The sequence below is a fragment of the Rhea pennata genome, chromosome 3 (assembly GCF_028389875.1).
Source record: "Rhea pennata isolate bPtePen1 chromosome 3, bPtePen1.pri, whole genome shotgun sequence".
Taxonomy (NCBI): Eukaryota; Metazoa; Chordata; class Aves; order Rheiformes; family Rheidae; genus Rhea; species Rhea pennata.
This window is the reverse complement of record NC_084665.1, coordinates 4,907,659-4,931,685: the sequence shown is the minus strand read 5'-3', so window position 1 is coordinate 4,931,685 and position 24,027 is coordinate 4,907,659. Positions and strand designations below refer to the sequence as shown.

Sequence of the window (24,027 nt, the reverse complement as noted above, 5' to 3'; positions counted from 1 at the left end):
CGTCTTTTTTACAGCGTGAACCCTCTTTTAACGTCTAACCACGTATTATTGCCTGTCCTTTCCGTAGGGTGAAGTCCTCCCCATGCAAGTGCTCCCAGGCCGGTCTGCTGTGGCCGGCCTTGAGCTCACCAACCTTCCCACGTTGCTCCATTTACCCCTCAAGCACTGGGAAACATTTGCTCTCCCGCCCAGTGTACCTCGTACCACTGCCTGCCTGCTAGCTAGACGCCCGGCATTGACTGTTCCTCAGCAATCTGGCGGTTTCATTTGCCTGAGTCCTAGAGCAGCCCAGGATTTCTTGCCAATCCCTCCAGTTCCTCCAGCTAGCTGCGTGCAGGGACCACCGCAGGGGTGGTTGGCCGTGCTCACGTGGCTGCTTCCCCTTCCCCTCCGAAGCAGGGCAGCCTTCGCAGCTGCGGCCCCTCGCGTGCCTCTCTGCCACCGGCACCCCGAGCACGAGCTACCAGCTCCATCCTCGTTTAAGGGCTTAGTATCGCCCACGCACCGTTTTAATGGACGGCTATTTAAAATCTCGGAGCGTACGGCGATCCGGAGCACCGGCTGAATGCAGTGCCAGCAAGAAACGATTTTTCTCGCAGATGGCAAAAAGTTAGCAGCTGAGCCCACATCAGGCTAATCCTATATTCTCTTTCTGGGGATCGGCTGAGATCCTGCAGTCTTATGGTTTTATCAGTGCATGCCAGGAGAAGCATCGATGCCCAGCAGAGCTGACAAGGAAAATGCACCCGGTTGGAAAACCTCTAGCAACAGTTTATGCAAGTCCATTCGTACTCTAGGCCACCACACTGCATTCGAGCTTGCTTTTAACCTCAAAAAAAAAAAAATAGTTTAAGGATGCCAAAACAGAAAACGAACAGTTGAAAAGCAACTTTATCCTTCTTGAACTTAGGATCTGCGGGAAGAAAGTGGTTACCTTTCATCTTTGGGCAAAGCCCGCCCTCCACCCCCACAAAAACACTAGTAGAGTAATATTTAGGAGGGAGGAACAAGATTTAACCCTGATTTTTTCAACTTCCCACTTATTTTTCAGTTTCTCAAGCTGTGTTACATCCACTCTGCATGTTTAGCACATGATAATGGAACCACAAGTGTTTATCTCAGTCCAAAATAGCCCTTTTTCTACTGAGATTTAACTAAGGTTTTAATTCTAGTTTATCCAGAACACAAAACTAAACAGATATTTTTTTTCAGAAAGTGCAAGATTATCCCTGGATGCACAATCTAGTAATTTCTTTTCTCTTTTTAAGGTGGCTTCATCCAATTATATCATGAATGTATGACTTTCTTGTTCAGGACTCACCTGCCCCATTAATATCTTGGAGCTGGAGAAAATCTAGGAAAGAAGGTTTAAAATGGGTCGTTCTACCCTAAAAGGCTCCTCACGGGTTCTACCACCACCGACACGCGCAGCAACATGGTTCAGTGCCAGCACGAGGACAAATCACATCCAAATTTACAGCAACCTGGCGCGGGAAGGCACGTAAGGGCCGTATTTCTCAGCGCCCCACTGAAGAGCAAACATCTCCCAAAGATGCAACCAGCCTCATCAGACTTTCAAATATGGAAAGTAAACAAAACAAAATCTTTTAAAACTCTGAACTAGTGGCAGCGAGCGCTGAAAATACCACGGTGCCTTCATGTAAACAGGCGAGAGCCCCGTGCTGGGGACGCCAACAGGATGTTTTGGCTCCGACACAAGGCTGCTGTGGAAGCGCGGCGTGCCAAGACGGTCACGCGAGGCCTTGCTGTCTGCTAGGAACGGGTAGCGAGGGAAAACGCCGCTGGGCTTTCGCTGCCGTAACGGGACAGCAGTATCTACACGCTACCCAAAAGCAAACCGAAAAGAAGCTTCTCGCACCATGACGGGAAAGCCCAAATTGTCTGCCGCCAGGAATGTCCACCAAAAAAAAGAAAAAAAGTCCAATATTAATCTGCAGGATGGGCAACGGGGCTCTTCAGAACGTTATTTTGCCTTTAAGATAAAACAAGAGAACATGTTACGGATGAGTAGACATCTGCCACACTCAGGCGTGACAGATCACTCTCAGCTGCCCTCTGCCGTAGCAGAAGTCCACCCAGTGCAAGCAGATTTCAGTGCAATGGGAGAAGCTGGAGGTGTTTGGCACTACGAAAATACCAGGAACTGCAGAGGGAGGGCCAGATGAACAAGCCACTTTTTCATCCTGGGACGCCCTTTTATTAGCGTTAGCACCACGGCAAGGTAGGCTGCCAAGCCCGTGCTTTCTCCACTGCAGGAAGAGCCTTGGAGGAGTAAACAAGCTGAGGCCGTTGAGATGCTGGGGAGACTGATATCATTCAGCACATGCCATGGAAACCTAACGCGTTGCCAGCAGCAGTAGTGCGAGTTACTGGAGGCATGATAGATCAACCACGCTTTAATGGCTTTAGCGATAAAGGCAGATGACAAGAGTTCCATTCAAAATAGAAAGTCTAGGCAGAAAGCCAGCTACTCATCCCAAAACGGCTTCCGCCTAACCGCACGAACGCTTCAGGAATCTTCTCCCCACTTCTGCGGGCTCCTTACGTTCGGGCCCGCAAACGCGGCCTCTCTGGCCATCTTTGCACCCGGAGGCAGCCTCGCTCCCCACTGCCTTTAAACCGGCAATTTGTGGTGCCACCTCGACATCAGCTCGCCCTCGGAAGATGGGATAGGCTCCAGGCACGACGGCCTTGCACACCCGGCCCCAGGAAGCTGGGGTGGGTGGCTGGGGCAGTCTTCCTCACAGCTGCGCTTAAAATACCACTCTGATAAGGTTTATTTTTCTTCCCACAGGAATGAAGGTTATGAAGTCACTGTGACCCAAATGAGAGAGCCCACCGCACCACCAGCTTCTTGATGGAGGCCACCATCCCAATTTCTCTATCATGCTGCTCTCTGGAAGTTCTTTGACAACTGTCCATTAGAAAAAAAACCCTCAAAACTAGAAAGAATAGCAGTACCATCTGGAGAATAATTACCTGTACCTGCTGCTTCCGTTGCCTCCGTCATACGCCACCCACGCCAGAGGCAAGCAACGTGCTAAATGAACTGATTTTACAGATGGATTTCAGAACCGATGCCATAGCCGTAATGCTCCTTCGCGCCACGCGCGGGGGCCTACAGCTCTTCATCCGCGTCGTGAGCTGACAGAATCTCCCCCTCCACGAGCAAACACGAACGCTCAGCACCCAGTCGCCCGCGGTTTGCAGGATCGCACCACAGCGGGCCGTCCTCACATCAGCTTTGCTGAAGTCAGAGGCCATCCCAGGCCTGCAAAGGGTCCTTTCCCCGCAGTAGCAATTCATTGTGTGCTGCAATTAATTCAAAATCACGATTCATCCCCTGCACATCAATCACGGCAGACGGAGCCAGTCACCCGTGACACTCGCACCAGTTTTGGAGCAGCAGACACCAGCAGACAGAAACCACATCCTCACTTTGGTCTGCTTAGATGCATGTAAACCGTCATGAGTCCACAGAGAATTTGGGAGCCGAGTCCCCACCCACCCCGTGCGCAGATATTTGGGGAAAAAACCGAAACGCATGTGTTCGCAAGCCAGGCTTCGACAGCTTGACGCGGTACCGAACGCAGGACAGCGGTTTCGCCGTTTGAAAGACTGCTTCCACCCCATTAAAACACGGCAGCGCTGGTCTGCGCGCACCTTCCCGCCAGCAAACGCCGTGGGAACACCGTGGCCGCCTCGGACCTAACTCTAGCCGCGGCGGTGGCGGGGCACTTCTGCGTGCACTTACGGGCACATAAATTCAGTTTAGCTGAAACGGCGCTAAGCCAAAACCAACACAAAGATAGTGACCTCTGGAATTCGGGGCTACTTGCAGATGTCCTAAAGGATGCCATTGACTAAGTCATACAAAAGGTACTTTAACCCCTGGCAATGATTCATTTAGATATTTTTCTAGCAAAAAGCTCCATTACTTTGGGAGAGTTTCCCACTATTTGCAGAAAAATTCAGAAAAGAACAAGTAGATACTAATTTGTTAAAGAGACAGATAAACATGTACAGGAAATACTTCTATGAAGGTCCTGATCCTCTGTAGATTAACAATCTACAGTACAGGAGACGAAATCATGACACTGAGGAAATAAGCACACTATAAAAACAGGAAGAAGTGGAAGTTTATTTTTTTTATGTTATTTTGAGTGAATATTTGTTTTCGTGAAGCTCAAGACACCGGCAAAAGCCTCCACCTGCAGGTCCCACTGTTTTCGGTGCAAAAGCAGCTGCAGAGAGCTTCCTCGGCGGGGCCCGCGGAGCCGCCGGCCCAGGGAGGCCGCCCGGCGCGCGGCGGCGCTCTGCCACGCCGGCTCGTGACACAGACACCCGAGGAAAGCCGCGATCACGGGCGCTTTGAGCCTTACGGTGTTTTCCGCCGGGAAGCGGGCAGCTCCCGGAGACGCCCGCAGCTCGGGAGGGGAGGGCAGGAGTCAAGGCCGTGTCTTTGCTCATGTCCCGTCCTTGAGCTCTCTCGGGGACAGGAAAGCTCCGGGGCACGTCACGGCCCCGGCCCTGGCACTTCCCCTTCGGAGGACGTGGGAAGCTCCGCGGCGGGGAAGCAAGCGGCGCGACGCGCCCCGGGGCCGAGGCGCAAAGTGAGACCGCAAAAGCGACTTCCCTCCCCTCCAGGACGTCCCGCTCCCGAGCGAGCGGGCGAGCTGCTCTCGTGCCAGGCGGTGGACACACGTACTCGAACGTATCTGTTACAAGCGTATTGCGGAAACCGTAACGTTATTTAAAGATGCCCCATGCAACCTCACGTGCAGCCAGGACTACACAAACCCAAGGAGCTGCGAGATGCCCAGAAGAGCTGTTTAATGCTTTCAGCAAAGGCGAGCTTTTAACCATCCTTTAAAAGTGTCCAGGGCACCTACGGACCGTGGGCTATCCTCCCAGCCAAGGTGGGCGTAAGAGGCTGCCCTTCGCTGGCAGACGCCCCGAGCCACCCATCATGCCTGCGATGACCAGCTGTTGCCAGTACGGGGACTATTCCAAAAATCCTCCTCCTGGACACTGCGCCGGGGGGCTTCCTGTCGCTCGTGACCCTCTGCCAAAGCAGCAGCGCGCAGGATTTCGAGCTGCTGCCCTTCAGCTGTTGAAAGGCGAAAGAGAAAGGAGCTGCCTCCTTCGGAGGCTCCGCAGAGCCCAGACACACCCCGGTCCCCCAACCATCTGACGGAATCATCTCCACTATTTTGGCAGCCCTTCCTCAGGCCCCGTTTGGGGCTCGTCGCTCCCTCGCACGTAGCCCCAGTGCTTCTTTATTAAGCAGCTCTCCTCCCGCGTGCCCAAAACAGGGCCGAGACCCGGGCCCGGCCCCTCTCGCTCTGGGGGTGCCTATGGGATTTTCAATAGCAGCGCTTCAGCTGAGCAGAGTTTTATTAGCTCCCATCTGCTAGCAGCTGGCAAAGCAGGAATCCGCATCCACGGGCTGTTAAAGGTGCTATGCCCACGTTGTTTGGATTCGTGAGGTTAAATTAAGCTTTGCCTTTGATACGTAGGAATTTTTGGTTGGTGTCCCAGTGCTTGTCAGGGCAGGCTTTCTATTCACCTGAGGCAAGCACACTCTTCAAGCTTAATTAGGACATGCACCAGGCTAAAGCATTTACTAGTTAATTGAAGCGCTGCCCCAACCTACCCTGCGCCCCGCATGTCTCTCGTGCCTGGGGTGCTGGCACCCTACGAGAGGGAGGGCAGCTCGGCCTGGGGAGAGGGGTTCCTCCTTTAGCCAAAAGGAGGCACGTGCGCCGCACGTTTCCCGACTGAAATAAGTAAATAAAACCCGTCCTGCCCCAATCCTGCCTCGCCGGGATCCGCGTCACACGCTCCGCTTCCGACACGACACGACGTCGGCCGACTCGCTTCTACCTGTTCCACAAAGCAGAAGGAAGCGAGGTGGCAAAAAGCACCCGCACAACTTGACCTAAAGCCACAAACGGCCTCATCCCGCCCGGCTCCGCTACACAACGCGGCGAGGAAGCCTGCCGGCCCTTGAAGCTACCGCAGCTGATCCCAGTCACTACGGCGCGCGTCTGCTGCGCCCGCTGCGCGGCCAACTATCTCATTTCACAGCTTGCCTCGCGTAGCGTGGGCCGAAGGGACAAAGCAAATCAAAACGGGGCAGCTGATGTACGGGACGAACCAGCCCGAAAGCGATGTGCACAACAACCAACCTCAGCGATGCTTCTTCCCCGCTGGCCGGGGCAGAGCAGCTCGGGGGAAGGCAGCAACCCGCTTCGGACTTTTACAACAAGCCGCACTAACAAAGTTACAGCTAAGGGAAGTTACCACGTAGAGAAGCAAATGTTTTCCTCAAGCACACGGGAGGTTAGCGTATTTAGTGTTTTAATCAGACCATGAGTGACAGAGAGCTGCATTCCTACAAAAAGTTCCTGTATGCAAATTGTTCCAAAATAAAAAGAATACACAAAGATTGGATATGGGGAAGTACGTGCTTCCCCAAATTTAAAGTCTATGGTTTTCAGTACAAGTTAAATATCAAATAGCAAGAACACGCAAAGCTGTGAACGTGCACAACATTTTTCCATTTTCTTTTATTCAGTCAGGCAAAGAAACTCTAACAGTCCAAACCACTGCAGCTTCCCTGCTGCCTACAGTGCTCCCTGCAACACGGCACCTTCCAATGAGCCACGTTTTCCCCTTCTCTCCAGAACTGAGTTTTCACTTGTTTTTACACATACACCTTTGATATCACGAGAGTTTCTAAATCCTGCTATGAATTGTATTGCAAAAGAGACAGCTGAACCAGGTGTTCGACCAGGCACATTCCTCCTGGACCCATCCAAAGAAAACACTCTTTGGTTTTCTGCCAGCTCACCAGCCTAGCGAGCTGCAAAGAAGACTCGCCCTCCTAGGCAGGCCGCTTGTCTGACTTTCCTGGGGCTTGTATTACACATCCTTCAGTAAGGATTTTAAACTTCTGTGGTTTTCGGTCTACAAAATGAAGCTAAATGTCAGAACAGCAAAATCTCCCAATGGACTACATTCTTCACCGATAGAGAGAGGTATCCTTTGCAAGCATCTCAAAATGCATGATGTAGGAGCAAAGCTTGCCTACAGACTGAAGAAAACCTCCTCTGTCCTCTCAGGTGCTCTCTTTGATGAGAATATGTCTTTTTAGAAGACCGCAGCACAAGCAAGTTTTTAAACTCCACAGAAACCCACAGCACTGCTGGGGACCTCAGCAGGCAGCTCACGCTGCAAGCAAATTTGCCAAGGATCTAGTTAAGTGGAAACGCAAAGATTAACACTCATCCCCCAAAGCCTCGGAGCCGGGAGATGAGAAGAGCAGCACTCTCTAAGTTTCTATGCTATTAACATATTGTCAGCATTTTCTGTACTTGTTGCAAGAGACCTTGAGCACGGCTTTAGGCACTGGATTATTTTCTTCTAATGGGACATAGCTCCTGCAAGATGCAGCATTGTTCATTTTACTGTTTGTTTTGCAGGGTGAACTCTACACCGTGTTCCTTTCTTCACCAGCCACAGAGATCCTTCATGCTTCACTCACCTCTTTGTGACTATTTACTTAAGACTGTGTACAGCAAGGAATTCCTTCGCATTACAAAATGTCCAAAAGGTGCATTTATAAGGTACGTTTCAGCTCTGGTCCTGGAGAGTGCTCTCAGGGAGGTTCCTTTTTTCAACCTGAGGAGCTATTTTTACACCAAAGTTCAGGGAGCAGCAGAAGCTTCTTGCGGACAAAGTCACATACAAAAGTACAGGAAAGCAGCTGAGTATTTATTCCTTCCATCTAGGGAAATGACAGCTTTCAGGAGTAGTTGGATATTAGTTATTGGGAGCCTTTTTCAATTAAGGAACTAGTTAAGCCCAAAGCCAAAGCGTTCACTCTCACCCTTACGATTTTCCAAATCACGGCTCAACATGAGCAGCCCCTGCTCCATGGAAGAGAGCATCACTGAATTTTCCTCTGCAAACATCATGGCAATACAGTGCTGCCACGCAAACGCGTAAAACTGCTGTTATTGTACCTCCAGAGCCACCAGAAGCTGCATCTGCCTGCCACGTCTGGGTGGCACGGGCTGCGTAACGGCAATCACGATGAACTCACAGCACTCACGCCCAACCTAGCAGTTGGGGTCCCAGCCAACAGCACGTCCCCTGCTCTCATGCCGGGGCGCTGGGCACCTGCGCTCTGCCAGAAGTCAGAAACAAAGCACAGTACCCAGCTTAACGTGGAAAAGAAAGGCCAGCTGCTCTCTGTCTCATATGGTACATGTCTCCAAGCTATGAACCAAGGAAGACGAACACCATCAGACACCAAAAAATACTGTTCACAGACATGAAGAAGATTCACTTCCACATATTTAAGAGAAAATCCCATTACAGCCACCACCTTCCTGTGCCATTGCAGCAAAAGCTGCCTCAGCTTGCCCTGGTTCGTGTCGTGGTAGCTTTTAAATCAAGGACTGGAATAAGAAGGTACAAAAAATGTTAGTATTTTTTATGCTGAGATGTCCCATTACCAGTGTTATTGCTCTGCCATTCCGTCCTCCCTTCTTCCTCCCCTACTGCAGAGAGAGATGATCCTTTCCACATACACCGTAAAACAATCCAGTGAGCACAATTAATTGTACTCATGGGCAATGCTGGTAGTTATTTACCAATTTTTTTTAAAAGCATCCTAGGATTTGCACTGTCACATTCATAAAAGGATGAGAGAGGACCTGAAGGAATTTTCTTTGAAGCTCTGTTCATAGCATCTAGCTGAAGGCCAGCTGATGTTCATCATCTGTGCTCTTCCTGCCACAGACATGTCAGTTTTAGACTAGATCCTCGGAAATCCACTGAATGACATTTTTAATATCAATTGAAACACACAGCATATGCTGTATGCTGCTTTCTACTGCTTTACAGATGACTGATCAGAGAGAGACAACAGCTCCAGAACTTCCCTTTCCAAAGCAGCAAGGTAACGTCTTGGGGCTTGTTTTTTCCATCTTTGCTTACAAGACAGGGGCTGCTCTACTAAACACACAACACTAGACTTTCACAGCAGCACGACCCAGCATGGGAAAGGCTGGGGAATTTGGGCAAGTACAATTCTACAAAACACCTATCTGTATTTCAAGACAACTTTCATCCTCTGCTCTACTGAGTCCTGCTGCATCACCCTAGAACAGTGCATGCTACACATGGCACCTGCCAGCCTAACATCTCCTTCAAGGATACCCTGGCTTCTCCGGAAGTACATTTCTTAAGTCAAGAGGAGCCATAACAACTGCAATGAAGCCTTGCTCATCTCCTCTGAAAACCTCTACTGTAGTAGTCTTCTAGGCTGGACATGAGTTCACAGAATCACAGAACAGTTAAGGCTGGAAGGGACCTCTGGAGATCATCTAGTCCAACGCCCCTGCTCAAGCAGGGTCACCTAGAGCCTGTTGCCTAGGACGCTGTAGAGTCGTTCTCAAGCAGACCCACAAATCTGCTCGGTGGCACTGGCACAAGGAAATGGCTTCAGCATCCCAGAGACAAAATAAGCCAAACTGAAGAATGAAGCCAATGCTCTTCTCTCTTTTGCGTACAGAGTAAAAGCAGGCGCTGCAGCTGCTAAATTGCTCTCCAGAGAGGAACAGCTATCCAGAGGAATCAACAGATTTTGCCTGTTTTTCGCCCGTTCTATGGATGCCCAGACTGCATCGAGTTTTAGGCGTTTCTCTTCCCACACGAAGAGAGGAACCGTAGAGGACTGCTGCCTGCTTGCCCCCAGCTCGCACAGTTGTGCAAGCACGGCAGCCAACTGCTGTATCTGCAGGATGAGTAGCTGCCCGGGACTCACCACTGGTGATGTGAGGTAGACGGTCATCTGGTGAAGGTCTGTCAGGGAGGATCTCAGTTCTAGTCCCACCTCTACTGGTCGTACCTCAAGCGAGCAAAGGTAGAGTGACTGATCCCTCCTTCAAACACCTGTATGTGAGTACTAGATTTGGTTAGTTGACTTGCAGTCAAATATTTTCAGAACAGTACTAGACCAAGCAGAACTTCAGTCTTGTAAATGGTCTTCTGAAACATTATTCCCCCTTTTTTTCTGGAGCAGAAAGGAAGACAAAGAGGGAAATATTCTAGTGTTATATTTAGCTATTTTTTCTTAATCTTGCAAGTTTCATGAAAGTTGTGTTTTACTGAATTCTCAAAATCGGGAACCTGGGGGGGGGGGGAGGTACTTCCCTGTACTGTCTTAGCCCGAATCAACATACAAACGCTATATACACTCGTATCAAAAGAGAGCTTTGCTTTCCTGATTTGCAAAAGTACCTGGTGATTATATCACTTAAGTCACTGGAGAACTTGTAGCACGTTTCATCTAACAGAGGCAAAAAAACCCAAAGCAGCAAGCGCTCTCCTGCACATAGCTCTGCACCAGTTCTGCTTTCTAAGTCAGCATTGAGAAAGCAATTAAGCTTCTCATTCCCAGCTCCTGTAATCGCAGCAGCTACACTGCACTGACTCCCAAAGTTTATGTATTTTCTTTTTAAGACATGAATGGGAAAGCATACACAAACACCCTCCTCTCCCCATCCCTTCCTTCCCATAAGGAGGAGTGTTTGTTTTTTTATATGACCTTATGAAAGACTGGGGAAGCTATTCCAGCAATAGTCTGATAAAGGTAGCCGGCACTTCCTTAGAGATAGAGGCGAGGAGGAGCGGGGGGGGGGGAGAGGAAAAACCCCAAACAACACACAGACCAACACCCTCCCCAGCAACAACGTTATCAGAAGTATTTTTTATAAGTGTAAAATGACTTTCGGACTGTTACATCAACACCTAGAGCTTCTCCCATCCAGGGCACAAATAAACATGGAGGGACGCCAATGCAGAGGCACTAACGGCAGCAGAATTTTAGCACTTCATAGCTAAACATTTGCGCAGAATCCAAAGCACAAGACAAAATGCCTCAACTGGGGCTTTTTATGTTTCAGTTTATTGAAAAGCAGGTAAGTATTACAGCAGGGAAACGTGGGAACCGAAGCTGCCCGTGCAAGGTTCTTTTTACTACAGGCGCATGTATTTTAGCATCGTCCAGTCCAGCGTCGTGCGAGACAACGGCGGCAATCCTAGGGCCAGCGTACTCTTTGGGAGTTCACCCTATGGCGCCCAAAAAAGCCTCTTTCCCTCCCATCTTCCCTCTGTCCTCTGCCCCTTAATTATTCCTGCACATAAACATTACTTCTGGGTGGGGGAATAACCCCCCACATACGCATTGAGTCGAGCACATAAAATTGTCCTCTCTTCTTCGGCTCGCTTCTGCTCATTCACTCTGCGTTAGGCGTTTTAAAGGTATTTTAACCAAAAATGGTAAATTATCTAGAAGAACAAGCTCGCTGACTTTGGAAGTTTTATGACTTCTGGTTCAGGGTGAGGGAGATGCAGACCATTTAAGAACTGGTAAAAGCATGGATAGACTTGATCAACAGCTCCAGGAAAACTGTTGATATTTATTGTATAATTTGTTTTCGGAACTACTGTAAAAAGGCACTTCTCAGATTCGATAAGATCTTTCAAACCGGTACAGCTTATGTATACATATACAGAGGGGAAAATGGTTTATTTGGGCTTTAACATTCTTCCTGTAGGATGCGGTGTTTATAAAGGGTATTTCTAGAACTTCCTGATTGCGCTCTCGGTGCATGCATCCAGCTCTCCTCCAGGAGAGTCTGCGGCTCTGCAAGATTTTTATCGAATGCCTTAAAATACACAGCCTGTAGACACTTCATGAGAAGTCCCACGGTTCAGCAGGACCGAGATCCAAGTCACTAAGGCATATCAAATTCAAAACATTACAATCCTTGTTGATGTGTTTTTACTGGAAAAATCTGCAAGCTGTCCTTGCCCATATAATACACAGTGCTTTCTGGTTTTGTAATTACACCTTTACAACACATATAGCCCCCCTTCTCCTCCTCTCTCCTTGTTTTTCCCCTCTACTAAGTTTGTTAACTCTCTGAATTTCCCCTCCTTCAGACGACAAGCAGAGGCTCATCTTCAGTGCTGTTTAGTAAGTTTCCAGATATTCAACAGAATCTGGTGCAATATCACAAAACTGTAATATTAATTATTTGCTGAAAAAAAATCATAGGCTTTTTTCTTTTCAGAACCTGTATTAATTATACTTCGCCCCTTCACTTTTGTTTTTAAATGCAGAAGAGGTTCTGCAGGAAGCTCTTCTCTAGTTCAGCTACCAAATCTACCTCAAACAGCAAACATCCCGAAAACGCAACGGTCATTTAGGAAATGCAAATATCAGAACTGTGATTTCCCACAACTCTACGCGATTTACTAACTTTTCTGTCTTTACAGCCACCAGACTGCAGATACCCAGTAACAACACGCAACAAAACGACTGGCTGCAACCAGCTCAACACCTCGCAGGCCAAGTTCCAGTCAAGAATGAATTACGCTGGCGGCGCTGTAAATCTCGAGCGATAAAAGTTTTTGCTGCAATTCCGCCGGTATGGACAACGCGCAAGTGTGCACCGCCGAAACACCGCTGGCTTTTACGCAGCGCGTACGCGCACACTGCAGAACGGGGAGCCCTGCGAGCTCGGCCCGGGCTAGCCGGGCCTTCCTGCAAGCCGGCCACCTCGGGTGCTCCGAAACCCGATCCCCCGAGGCGGCCGCAGCGCCAGAGCCGGCCCGCGGCGGGGTCGACCCCTCGGCGGGCGTCTCGGCCGTTTCGTCTCCCACCCCGCTCCTCCGCGGGAACGGAAGACGGGGAGGTGCGGCTAGCCCAGGTCTGGGCTTCGAGTGAACTACATCATGGACCAGAACACCTGAAATCAAGCAAAGAGGAGAGAAAAACTCCACGCGTGCTCTGCACTAGACCGTTGGATGCCTGCTGATGGCTACGCAGTCTTTAAGACTCAGACTGTTTGTAAATAACTTGCAATTCTAGACGCAGAGGCCCGGCAGCGGCGATGGAGTTTACTTGTCAGCTCTACCGACGTCTTTCCATAACTTTCCTGCATCCGTTTGACCACGGGAAAAAGAAGAAAAAAGCAGCCCTGCAATACGAACAGCTGGATACTTTCTCTCTTCTCAGCCCTTGGAGCATGCCGCTCTTAAAGACCTCCAGAAAAGCAGCCTGGGATGCATTTTCCTGCTGACCCAGTCCCAAGGCATTGCAGGATCCGACCGTAGGGAAGCACCTGCGCCGCCAGCGCCTTCGCCAGCCCGCTCACCCACCGCGACTCGCTCCGCCCCAGCTGGAGGCAAGACGCGCTCCCGCGCGCGCCGCGACGTGCGCAGCGCCCGTAGCCTCGGATCAGCGCGGGGGCAGAGCGGCCGGCTCGCCAAGGCATGTAAACGGGCAGGCTGCTTTCCAAGGGCTCGGGAACCAGGCAGGCGCGCTCAGAAACGTCACGGGTCCCCGGCTCGCGCCGAACGCGAGCGGCGAGGAGCGGGCGCTGCGGCACGCCGCCGGCTCTCCTTTGCGGGAGAGGAGGCTACGGGGGAGCTTGCTTCCACCTCCTGTTCTCCTCCTCCTCCTCCTCCAAAAAAGGCTCCGCGACTTCCCGCCGCGTTTTGAAACGTCGTGAGCTGCAAAACCACCTTAATGGTGCGTTTCAACTACTGCAAAGGGAACTAATGCTGCTCCTGACTGCGCGCTGAGCGCTCAGGCAGCGCGAGGCATCTCGGCGCGCCGAGGGGGCGGCGGACGGGGAGGGAGGCTGGCTAATCTTTAGCTGCGATTTCTGCCTGCAAAATTGTGGGACTGCCCATACAGGTCTCCTGCCTAGTGCAAGGTAAAAATCTCAGCATTTCGAGCCTTCCTGGGGACTGGAGCACACGTGCATGCAAGAACCAAAGAACAAGCGAATCAGAGGAAAGAAAAAGATCATTAATTTGTGTTAAATTTCACTTAGACCTAATGCAACACGTAGAACCTGCTGACTATCAGCACAAACTTCTTTACAACGTTGAAAGCGCACTCTGAAATAAGTGTTTTTGAGAAAACATAATTTACTTCTAAGGTGAAGCATCTACTTCTGTCGCGTTAAACAGCCAGGGTTTCACTTTGCCAGCTGTTTGGATGGCATTCGCAAGAGCCTCTGCGGCTGGGCAGCCTGTAAGCAGAGAAAGAGGAGAAAGCATCAGGAAAAGGAGCTGGGGTGGGGGCAGAAGTCCCACTTCCAGCCAAGGTCGATGCTTGAAGGAACGGCGTCCTGGAAAAGAAAACAAGCAAGGCACAAAAACCAGTGCAAGGGAAAGGAAACGAGAGAGCACAAAAGAAGAAGTGAAACAGAGAAAATGAGCAGAAAATACGCCGAGATGCTCCAGAAGCAGCAAGCAAGCGGCTCCGGGCGGCGAGCCCACGCGGCCCTGAAGGTTTTAGGCGGCCTGAAGGCAACCTGCTGGCTGGAAAGACGATCCTTGCCCACCTAACGGTCGCCCGACTCCAGGCTTGCTCCAAAAAGCCGATCCGACGCCAGCCCGGGGGGGGGGGGGGGGGGGGGGCGCGAAGCGAAGGCGTCGAAGCGCCCGCCGCCGGAGACCCGAGGCGCTCCGCCTGCGCCACGGGCGGCCCGAGCCGCAGCGGCGGCAGTCCCGGCGGACGCGTCCCCCCCCGGCGCAGCACCGCCGCCCCGGCGCTCGCTCTTCTCTTTGCTGTTTCTCTGGTGCCCGCTACGGCTTCAGGAGCGCCCGTCCTCCGACGCGCCGGCGGCCCCGCGCCTCCGAAACCCTGCGTCCAGCGCTCCGTATCTGCCCAGGTTTCCCACCTCCGGCCAATAATTTACTCTCGTTCTGCTAGAGGGAAGGAAATTAAATTTATTGACTTCGTGTGCACGGGTAGTAACGCGAAAGCAGGGGCTGAAACCAGCGGTGAGCTGTCTCTTGCTCCACGGTTACTATTTTCCAACCCGGTCCAAAAGCAGCACGACGATCACCGTCATCTCACCGCGGCTGGGTGGCCTAAAGGAAACAATTTCGTGGTTTAAATCCAGCTCCCAGAGAACCGAGTCCCCGTTACGGAGGAGTCTCGCAGCGTTTAACCCACGCCAGAGGGTGCGCCACCGCGAGGGTAAAACAGGCCGCAAGAAACGGGTCGCAGAAGCTCCCAGCGCTGCGCAGCGAGACCCCTCCTGCCGCCGGCTGCCCCGGCTCTCGCCACGGCGCCCGCGGAGACGATCCGCCCTGGCAGCGCATCCGAGCCGTTTACTCCCCGACCCAAAGCTGGGTGGTTTTTTTTTTTTTTTGCATCTCGCCCCCTCGAAAGCCGATTTGGGTTTTGCTGGGGCTGCGCTGAGCCGCGGGCCGGGCCGGAGCGCCGAGCCCGCGGGGAGGCGCCAGCCCGGCTCCTTCCCGCTCGCCTGCGCGCGATCCCCCTCCCCGAAACCTCTCCTCGAGTCGGCCGACCAGGCACCGTCTCCGCGAGTCGGCCGCCTATAGCTCCTTTTCCAGCTGCTTCCAAGACAGAAGCGGAAAGGGTCAATCGCTTTTTGGGTTTTTTCCATCTGATAGAGCGATTCCCTTATAAACAGCGAGCTCTCCAAGGAACTGAACAAAGCAGCTACTTACATGTAATATTTTAAACAGTCACATTTTCAGGCCAAGAAATAAACAGTTATATTTTGGCAATCTTTCATTTCCTGTCCTATTGGTGAGCAATAATGTCATGACACATGGTATGTCCCATGTCTTCCCCCCGGCTGAAGCTGGCAGCAAAGAGTTAGTTGAATGAACTGCTTATTACATCTAAAGAAAAATCGGCAGCATTGGGCAAAGTTGTTTTGAAAATGAAAAATGAAAGAAATGATTTTTTTTTTTAGTGTAAAGGGCAAACTGCAACACTGATGCATGTGCAGTCGTCAGAGCAAGTGTCCGCTGATCCCTTTCCAGCGAGGGAAGGAAGTGGGATTTGGGGACCAGCGAAAGGACAAATTACTATGAGTCAAGTTTAATTCTCTTTGCCTGGAATGGGAAAAATGCACTACCCCGAAGCAACCGTGCGCTCCAACACTGTGCTTTGCTGGCTTGGTAATACAACACAGCAACCCTCTGCAACGCTCCAGAGCAGCAACGGCACAGCCCACTTAAACCAGCTTCCTAAAAAGCTTCGGAAGCTTGCTAATCACATTTGCAAAAGTTTGGAACGTGCATTTACAGTCCCAGCACCAGGTCTGTGCCAGCACGCTTAAAAAAAAAAAAAAAAAAAGAAGAAGAAGAAAGAAAGGAAGAAAAAAAATCAAATGCACTTTCATTAAGTAGCAGGGATGCCCCAGATGTTCAGTCCCGGCCGGGAGCCGCGGCGCGGAGCACACCCGCTCGCGCGGCCGGCGCGGGGCTTCGCTCCTCGATCCCAAGCAGCGCAACGCTCCGCACCAACACTTCCTCGTTCGCTGACCTTTTCCAGCTAATTACTTCCTGTGACTTTCTTGGAACTGTGCATCACAACGAGCGAAGGCAGCCCTGGGGCATAATTGAATCATTTTATGCTTTCGGATTCTGCTGAATACTCCTACTGAGAAGCATAAATACGCCGCCGGCACACAGCCGAGCTGCATGCTACCTACCCTTTTCTGGAGATAATTCGTGCTCGTACCGGACGGGCTCGCGCAGCCCCTCGCTAGCGCGCAGAGCGCCGCAGCCCGAAGCGTGCTGCGATCGGCACCTCTCTCTGCTAACCTGCGCTCGGCACCGCAGCTTTTTGCCTCCGGTTTATTACGGCGCGTGCCCCCCCCCCCCCGCCCCCTGCAATCACCGACACGCACGCAGGAGAGCTGCGGAGGGGGAGAAGGAGGGAAACCGAAATAGAGCCGTAGCAGCAGAAAGAGCCACTGTCTCGGCAATGACAGATCGACCTCTAAGTATTGATCTTAAATGGTGCAGTCATTAAGGAACCAATGAGTCTCCAGCATCCTAAGCCCTATTTTTCCTTCTCTGTTTCGCAAACTGTTTCCAATTCAAAGCGCTGCAGAGCACGCATCCTGACAGCGGTCCTTTTTTGTAATCTGGCTGTTAACATTTGCTCACAGTGCACTCAGTGAAATGAGAATAGCTATGCAAATTAAAGCCAGATATCTAGGGCAAATAGCATGCTATGCTACCATTGTTCTGACAGCCCGAGAAAACTTATCAGGAGAGCCTGTCCTTATTTCTTTTAACACCATATATATTGAAAAATCACTTCACCCACCACCGAAATGAAAAACAACATATGAGTCACTAGCTTCAGCAACACTATCAATCAATGCAAGCTTGGAAGTGAAGAACTTACAAAGGAAACCATGGCTCACCTAAAATACCTAACTGTGCCCTGCAACATAAAGGCCTGAATTGTACCGTAACCAGCCCAACGTTTCAACAGCAAGGACGTTATTAGTCTTAGAAATGGTGGCTCGGGCCGGGTAACCACCACCTCCGTTCTTCATTTGCCCTGAAAGTCAACACCTCCAGCAGCCAAGAAAATAGTGCCACTCGACTGGGAAAATGGTTCAGCGCTAGTTTGCAGGCGCTCCCGGTCTCCCACAAACCTTCCTCGCAGTCCTCTGCTTCAGCAACGACCAAAACACAACTCTGTTCAGTTCAGCAGTGACCACAGGAAAGGCAGCAGGACATTAGATCCTCCCTCCCCAACTCAAATAGGAAGTACATTAAACCAATTAGATGAAGCCTCCTGCTATTCAGCACAGGAGCAACGAGGCACGTGGAGGAAGAATTTATTCCAAAACAAACTGCAGCCTACAATTAAAAAAAAAAAAAAAAAAAAAAAAAAGAAGAAGGCCAGAGCCAAGTTCTCTCCATGTGCCACTACAGTCAGTGTCTTACACCAGCGCCCACCTTTGCACCAAGGCCCCCAGGAAAATGCACTCAGGGCAACCCCTTCCGGCGCTCGCGATCCCCATGCGTGGCTGCAAACATACAGATACCTAGAGACTACCAGCCCTCGTCCACTGAAGTGGAGACATAAGGTCTCCCAAGACGACACAGAAACCCATCTCTCCTCTTCTCTCTGCTGCCCAATTTGAGAAATGAAACCAAAAACCAGACCAACAACTGTAAGACTTTTATTGGAAACAAGTTTGCCTCATTTTCCAGCCGACTAGGTCATGGCAATCTGTAAGAGAAATTGAACTTTTTTTTTTTTTGGAAGAACTGTACTGACTTCAAAATAACCACAATTTCAAAAGCTATGTATAAATATATATTTATAGTCTCCTCATAAGAAGTGCCGAAAATACAATTCCTCTTAATACATGTGTTGTAGTCAAAAGCCATTTCCTTTCCACTGAGTTTTCAAGAGTAAAACATGTGAAATTCAGTTTGATGTTATTAAGGTATAGCATAGCACATGCCCCCAATTAAATTTGGGCTCCAAAACGGAATTGAAGTTGCACAATTTCTAGAATGCTTTATAAGCCCTGAGAGAAGTCATTTTAAAGCACGGTACATCCTATCGTATTTGGCATTAAACCAGTCTCGCATGCAGTGAGTCATTTTTCTGACTGTCAAAACCAGAACGAGATAGCCAGGAACAATGTTTTGGCGAGTAGGTCTTTTAAAACCGTTCCTGTAATTCTGCAGTAACGTCTTTCTTTATTTTATTTTGAGAAAAAGCACCGTCAGTCATTTTGCAACCTCAGAGGCGGCACCTCAAGAGCGTTCGTCCGCGGGGGGATCCAGGAATATCCGTCTGCTCCCCAGCGGTGCAACCCGCGGCCGAGCCGACCCGGGCAGCCTTTACGGAGAGCAGCGCCGCTGCTGCAGGGCAGCCCGCGCGGGCTCTGCCCCCCGCGCTAGCGACACGCGGGACGCTCCGGGGGCGGCCGCAGACCCTCGCCGGCCGCGCAGAGGCCTCGCCAGGCCCCGGTCTCGCGTGGAGGGCAGCGGGCCGCGCAGCTCGGCGCGCTGCACGGGAAACTCTGCCCGAGCCCGCGGTCACGCGCGGCCGCCGGCGTGACGACGTCGTGCGGGGGGGGCGGGGGGGAGGCGGGAGCCCGAGCCGCGCAGGGGAGGCCAAACACGAAGGGACCCGGGCCTGGCCCGCGCCTCGGCGTGCGCGCGCGGGGCGGCGCGTGCGCGCGCTCGCGCGCGGGGGGCGCTCAATGGGGCGCCGCCGCCGACCGGATTTATGAATGCGGCGTCACGTGACGCCCGCGGCCGCCCCCTCCTATTCACAAAACGGCGGCGGCGGCGGCGGCCCGCGCTGCCCCCCCCCCCCCCGCGCCCGCGCCCGCGCCCGCCCCGCGGCCCGGCCCGGCCCGGCCCGGCGTCCCCGGCCGCCCACCCCCCCGCCCCTTCGGCCGGCGGCGAGGGGAGCGCCGCCCCCCCCGGGCCCGGTGCTCCCGGGCTGTCGGCTGTTTTGTTTTGCGTGCCCCTTTTTTTTTTTTTTATGAATGAAAATGCGGTATGCAAATGAGAGCGGCGGGGGGGGGGGAGGGAGAGAGCGAAATGGCGGATGTGCGAGCTGCAGCGCACACACACACACTCACACACACACTCACACACACACACACACTCACACTCGCGGGCGTCCGAGCGCGCTGCGAGTGCGAGCGCGAGTGCGCGGCGGCCGCCCCGCCGGGGCACGAACCCCCCCGGCCCCGGCGGCGGCGGCGCCCCCCGCGGCCCCGCGCCCCGCTCACTCGTCCGGGTAGGCGTCCTCGGTCATCTTCTCCCCGTCGCGGCTCATCCCTCGCCGCGGGCGGCCGGGCTGCGCCTCCGCATCTTCCTGCGCTTCACATGGCGGGGGAGGCCGCGGCCGCGCCGGGCCCGACGGCGCGGGAGCGTGTGCGGCGGCCGCGGCGCTCCGGCCTCGCTCGTCGCCGGGCCGAGGAGGAGGAGGAGGAGGAGGAGGAGGAGGAAGAGGCGGCGGCAGGGGGAGGAGAGGCGGCGGTCAGCGCGCCGCGGGGGCGCGGCGGGGCGCGGGCCCGGGGGAGCGGCGCAGCCCCATGGCCGCGCTCACGCCACGGCCCGGCGGCGGCGGCCCCGGCGGGAGGCGGCGGCGGCCCCGGCGGGAGGCGGCGGCGCTGCCGAGCGGCCGCCGGGACCCGCGCAGGCGGCGGCGGGCGGGGACGGGACGCGCCTGCGGGTGGCGCCTCCCCCGCGGCGGCGCCGCCCGCCCCGCGGCCCGGTTCGGCCCCGCTCCGTCCCGCCGAGCTCGACTCGGCGTGGTTTGGCCCGGCTCGGCTCGGCTCCGTTGGGCCCGGCCGCTGCTCGGTTCATTTGCACCGAACCCCAATCGGCCGCGCGCTGCTCGGTTTGGGCCGGCTCGGCTCGGCCCGGCCCGGCCCGGCCCGGCCCGGCCCGGCTCGGCCGAGCCCGCCGCTCCCGGAGCGCAGGCCGGAGGCGCCGGCGCTGCGTTTCGCCCCGCTCGAGGCCGCGCCGCGGGGGCAAGCAGGCGCCCTGCGCCGCAGCGGGCCGCGGCTCCTTGCGTTGCCCTCCGGCTGCAGAAGCAGGCTGGCTCTTCTGGCGCTTTTCTCTCCTTGCTCGCTGTCATAACCCTCTTTATGTGTATCCATAAAGTGCTTTCCCTGAAGGCACGCTATAAAATGCTTTCACATGGGGAAATAAGCCATGATTGCTGTGTGCTGTAAAGGGCGCAGAATGAATACTTTGCCTTGTGCAATAAGTAAGCCTGATCCTGCAAAGGTCTGCTGAGAGGCATCAGGCTCATTGCTGCGGCAGGACGTGCTCTTGTCAGTGGGGCCGCTCACCGCAGTAGGTGCTCTGCTTAGCCCCCAGCTGTAGGAGGGTCCCGGAGTACGGATCTGCTCTTCTCCAGGCTAGCAACACCGTGCAGTGTTTGCAGCAAGCTTTTTAATAGCGTAGCCATAGCAGAAGAAGAGTTTTGGGGAAGTCAGTGTTGTTGCTTGAGAAGGAGGGAGGTGTGGACTTTACATCCACATAAAATTCCTGCCTGAGCTGGAAGTAAAAGCATCTCCTTGAGCACTGTCGCTTCGATCCTTCTCAATGTTTCCTTCGGAGATGCCCAGCTGTGCTGCAGACCGGGCGCCGAGGTCCGCCTGGGTTGCTCTGGTTAGGAGAAGAAACGGAGGAGGGTGATGAGTTGATTCGCTATTGCTGGGCAGTGCGACTTGCAGAGACGTTCGAAGCCAAAGGTGTTGAATGGTACAAGCAGTGCTTTTCTCTCTTTCGTCTGGGTTTCACGGTGTGGTTTCACAACCTACGCGCAGCTCCGCAACCCTCTGTCACAGAGGGGCAGCTGGATGCAGCAAGCATAAGCCCAGTAACTTGGCGTTTTTTATCGCCACCCAACTTTTGGAAAGAAGGTTTGGCCGTGAAGTTGAGTGACGAAGCATGAGTTTTGGTTTTGCTTTCTTCAGCGGTTCTGGTGTAACTGAGCAATCCTGGGAAAAGACGTCTTTGTCCTACCCAAACGTGTTGTCCCTCCTTCTGGCCTCCACGAGCTCCTCAGCTGCAGGATCTGTGCCGACGGCATGCGGGAGATGTCCCGTTTGAGCACCGGCCTCGCCGCGGAGGAGTTTTCAGCCTCTCCGTGGAGGAAGGCAGCTCCAAATCTAGTCTGCTGGCCTTAGTGTTGAAGGGGTGGTCAGATTTGGAGGGGGAGCTGGTGGAGATGGTCTGTGTGTCTCTGCTCTGTTGGGTTTCAGATCCTAAACAGTCCATATTTTCAGGATCAGAAGCAGAAACCTGGAAAAAACCTGTGGACTGCTAGTAACTTACTGGCATCCATTCCCGGAGGCAAAAGTCACTTACAGGTTTGAGGTCTTCTCTAAGAGTTGCTTACACCTAAGGGGAAGCGCAGCGTCCTTTGGAGATGGGATCAGAATCACAGCTTTGGTCACGCTGCGATATTAAAATAACATATTTCTAATTGCTAGAGGATTGGCCCATGGTGCTGCCAGTGTTGCTTTCCATTAGTGCTAGCGCTGTACAGTGCTGGAGAGCAGCCTGCGGCGTCTCGTCCGGGTGGCAAAGCTGCCTCTCTCCTGCCCCCTACTCACCCAGCCGTTCCCATGCAAAGCCCGGCTGGACGCCCGCTCCATCGCGCTACTGCATCCCCCTGCGGAGTTACGCTACCCTCTGGCTCCGTTAAATGGTCCGGGCTAATAACAACTCCTGATACCCCTTCGTTTTGGAAAGTTATTCAGGGACCCGGTTCTCAGAATGGCATGATAAACATCTTGGCAAACTGCGTCCGAGGCAGGAATAAATGGTTGGGGGCAAAGAAATGGCAGGAACTTCTTAATCTCTTACGCCATAAAAGACTAGACGTAATGATCAGATGCTCTTCCACCCTTCTTTTCGCTCATAAATGATGCTAAGATTACACAGGCTTCCAGCTCTCCTTTTTTTTTTTTGTCTTTCAGGATGCAAATCTCAGTCCTCAACGAGAGCACAGATGGGAGCGAAGAGGTGAGCATTGTGTTTCGTAGTGAGCTACCGCAGAACCGGAATAAGCAGGGAATTACGGCCATGTGGAAAAACCAAAGCAGCCTGCGATCGTGTAATTAAATGGCTATCGTAACGCGCATACGGCTGCGGAGAGCGGTGTGCCCAGGCTGTGCTTTTACAGCTTTTGTTAATGCTTGAGAGCTTGACTCTGGGACCCGAGTGACTTTTTGTGTATTTTGTGTGTGCGTGTATATGTATTTGCCACAATGGGCAGATGCAAAAGCGTCTGAGACTTTGAAGCTGAAGTTTTGCTAATCTGGTTTCTTGAGCCTCTGGATTTGCAAGATCTCACATTTGATCTCTGCTCTCACTGACATGTTAATTTGGAAGTTGCTATGATATTTATTCTTGGAATGATTTCTGTCACCATACAACCCTATTAGTACTCCGTACATGCCTTTAGTGCTGATAAATACTGAATTTTGTTTTTCTAATATTGAAATTACCACGCGGGTTCCTGTGCGTAGCGCTTTAAAGAGGAGTAACTTTTCTGAATGAAAAGGCTCTCGAAGGTGCAATTTCTACTTGTGTATTCTGATGTTTGTATACGGATACGGAATTCCTGCTTACGCACAGACTGGTGTTTTCCCTGTGATGTGATCATTACAGTACCTAGAATTAATTAGCCATTGGTGGCAGTGCTTCAAGACGGCAGCTTCTGCATACTAATGATTTGCATGCTATGAGTATTCTGCGTTTTGTGTTTGAGAGGAAGGCTTACTGCTTATATTTTACCTGTTGCAGAGAACCTGGCGTGTGGACGTTGTGTTTGGACTGAAAATGGACTTCACCGGGTGCTGTTAGAGCTTTAGCTGATCTTAGGTGAAAAGCAATGGGATTTGAAAGAGCCAAGTGCAGTATGGCATTTATTGCAGACTGCCAGTGCAGCCCATTACCTTCACGTGCACCTGCCTTTGAGCAACGTACTCTTGAGCTGAGACCTTCCATGCTATCAGTTTAGGAATCTAAATATGAATATTGGTGCCATGTTGAATGTGCTAGTTTAAATGACTTTTCCACTGACTCACTCTGTGACTTTGAATGAGCAAGGACTGGAAGTCAGTAGTCCTGAATCACTCTCTCCTCCAGACGTTCACCCTCCCCCCATAATTCTTCAGAGCAGCACTCATATTTTAAAAGTGGTGATAACATCCGTGTCTTTCCCCGTTGCAATCGCTCAGAATTTAAGAGCTACAGAAATGATCTGAAACATTTGCAGCCAGCTTGAAAGCTTTCAGCTTTGACACATTCCTGTAGGTCACAGAGTCTGGAAACGCGCAGCCTTTTCCAGCAGGAGTGAGATTTCGGTATGCGGTTTAGAGAATCGTCACAAGTCTTTCTGTGACCTGCCGGGGGAGAGGGTCCTGCAGTCTCACTAGGATAGTCTTCTGTGGACTGCAAGACCAGAAGAGGAAAGCAGAAAGGGACCCTCATGGCCAAACAGGCTGCTGTGCCCCAGATCTGACCATCCCATGGTTTTCTAGGTTTCTCCTCTTTTTTCTTTTTATTGTGATGTGTTTTATTACTGGCCAGAAAACGCTTACGCGATCTCTTCGCCACTGCATGCAC

At 52.4% G+C, this 24,027-nt stretch overlaps 1 protein-coding gene across 1 annotated transcript in view; it reads right to left on the bottom strand.

Annotated features, from left to right (window-relative positions):
- Positions 1 to 19,822, bottom strand: part of SPRED2 (sprouty related EVH1 domain containing 2) — a 57,201-nt gene extending 37,379 nt beyond the window's left edge. Inside the window, exon 1 of the mRNA XM_062571416.1 lies at positions 19,665 to 19,822. Coding sequence (XP_062427400.1) covers positions 19,665 to 19,711 — 47 coding nt within the window. The 5' untranslated portion in view covers positions 19,712 to 19,822. The remainder of the gene's footprint in view (positions 1 to 19,664) is intronic.
- Between the last annotated feature and the right edge of the window lie 4,205 nt (positions 19,823 to 24,027).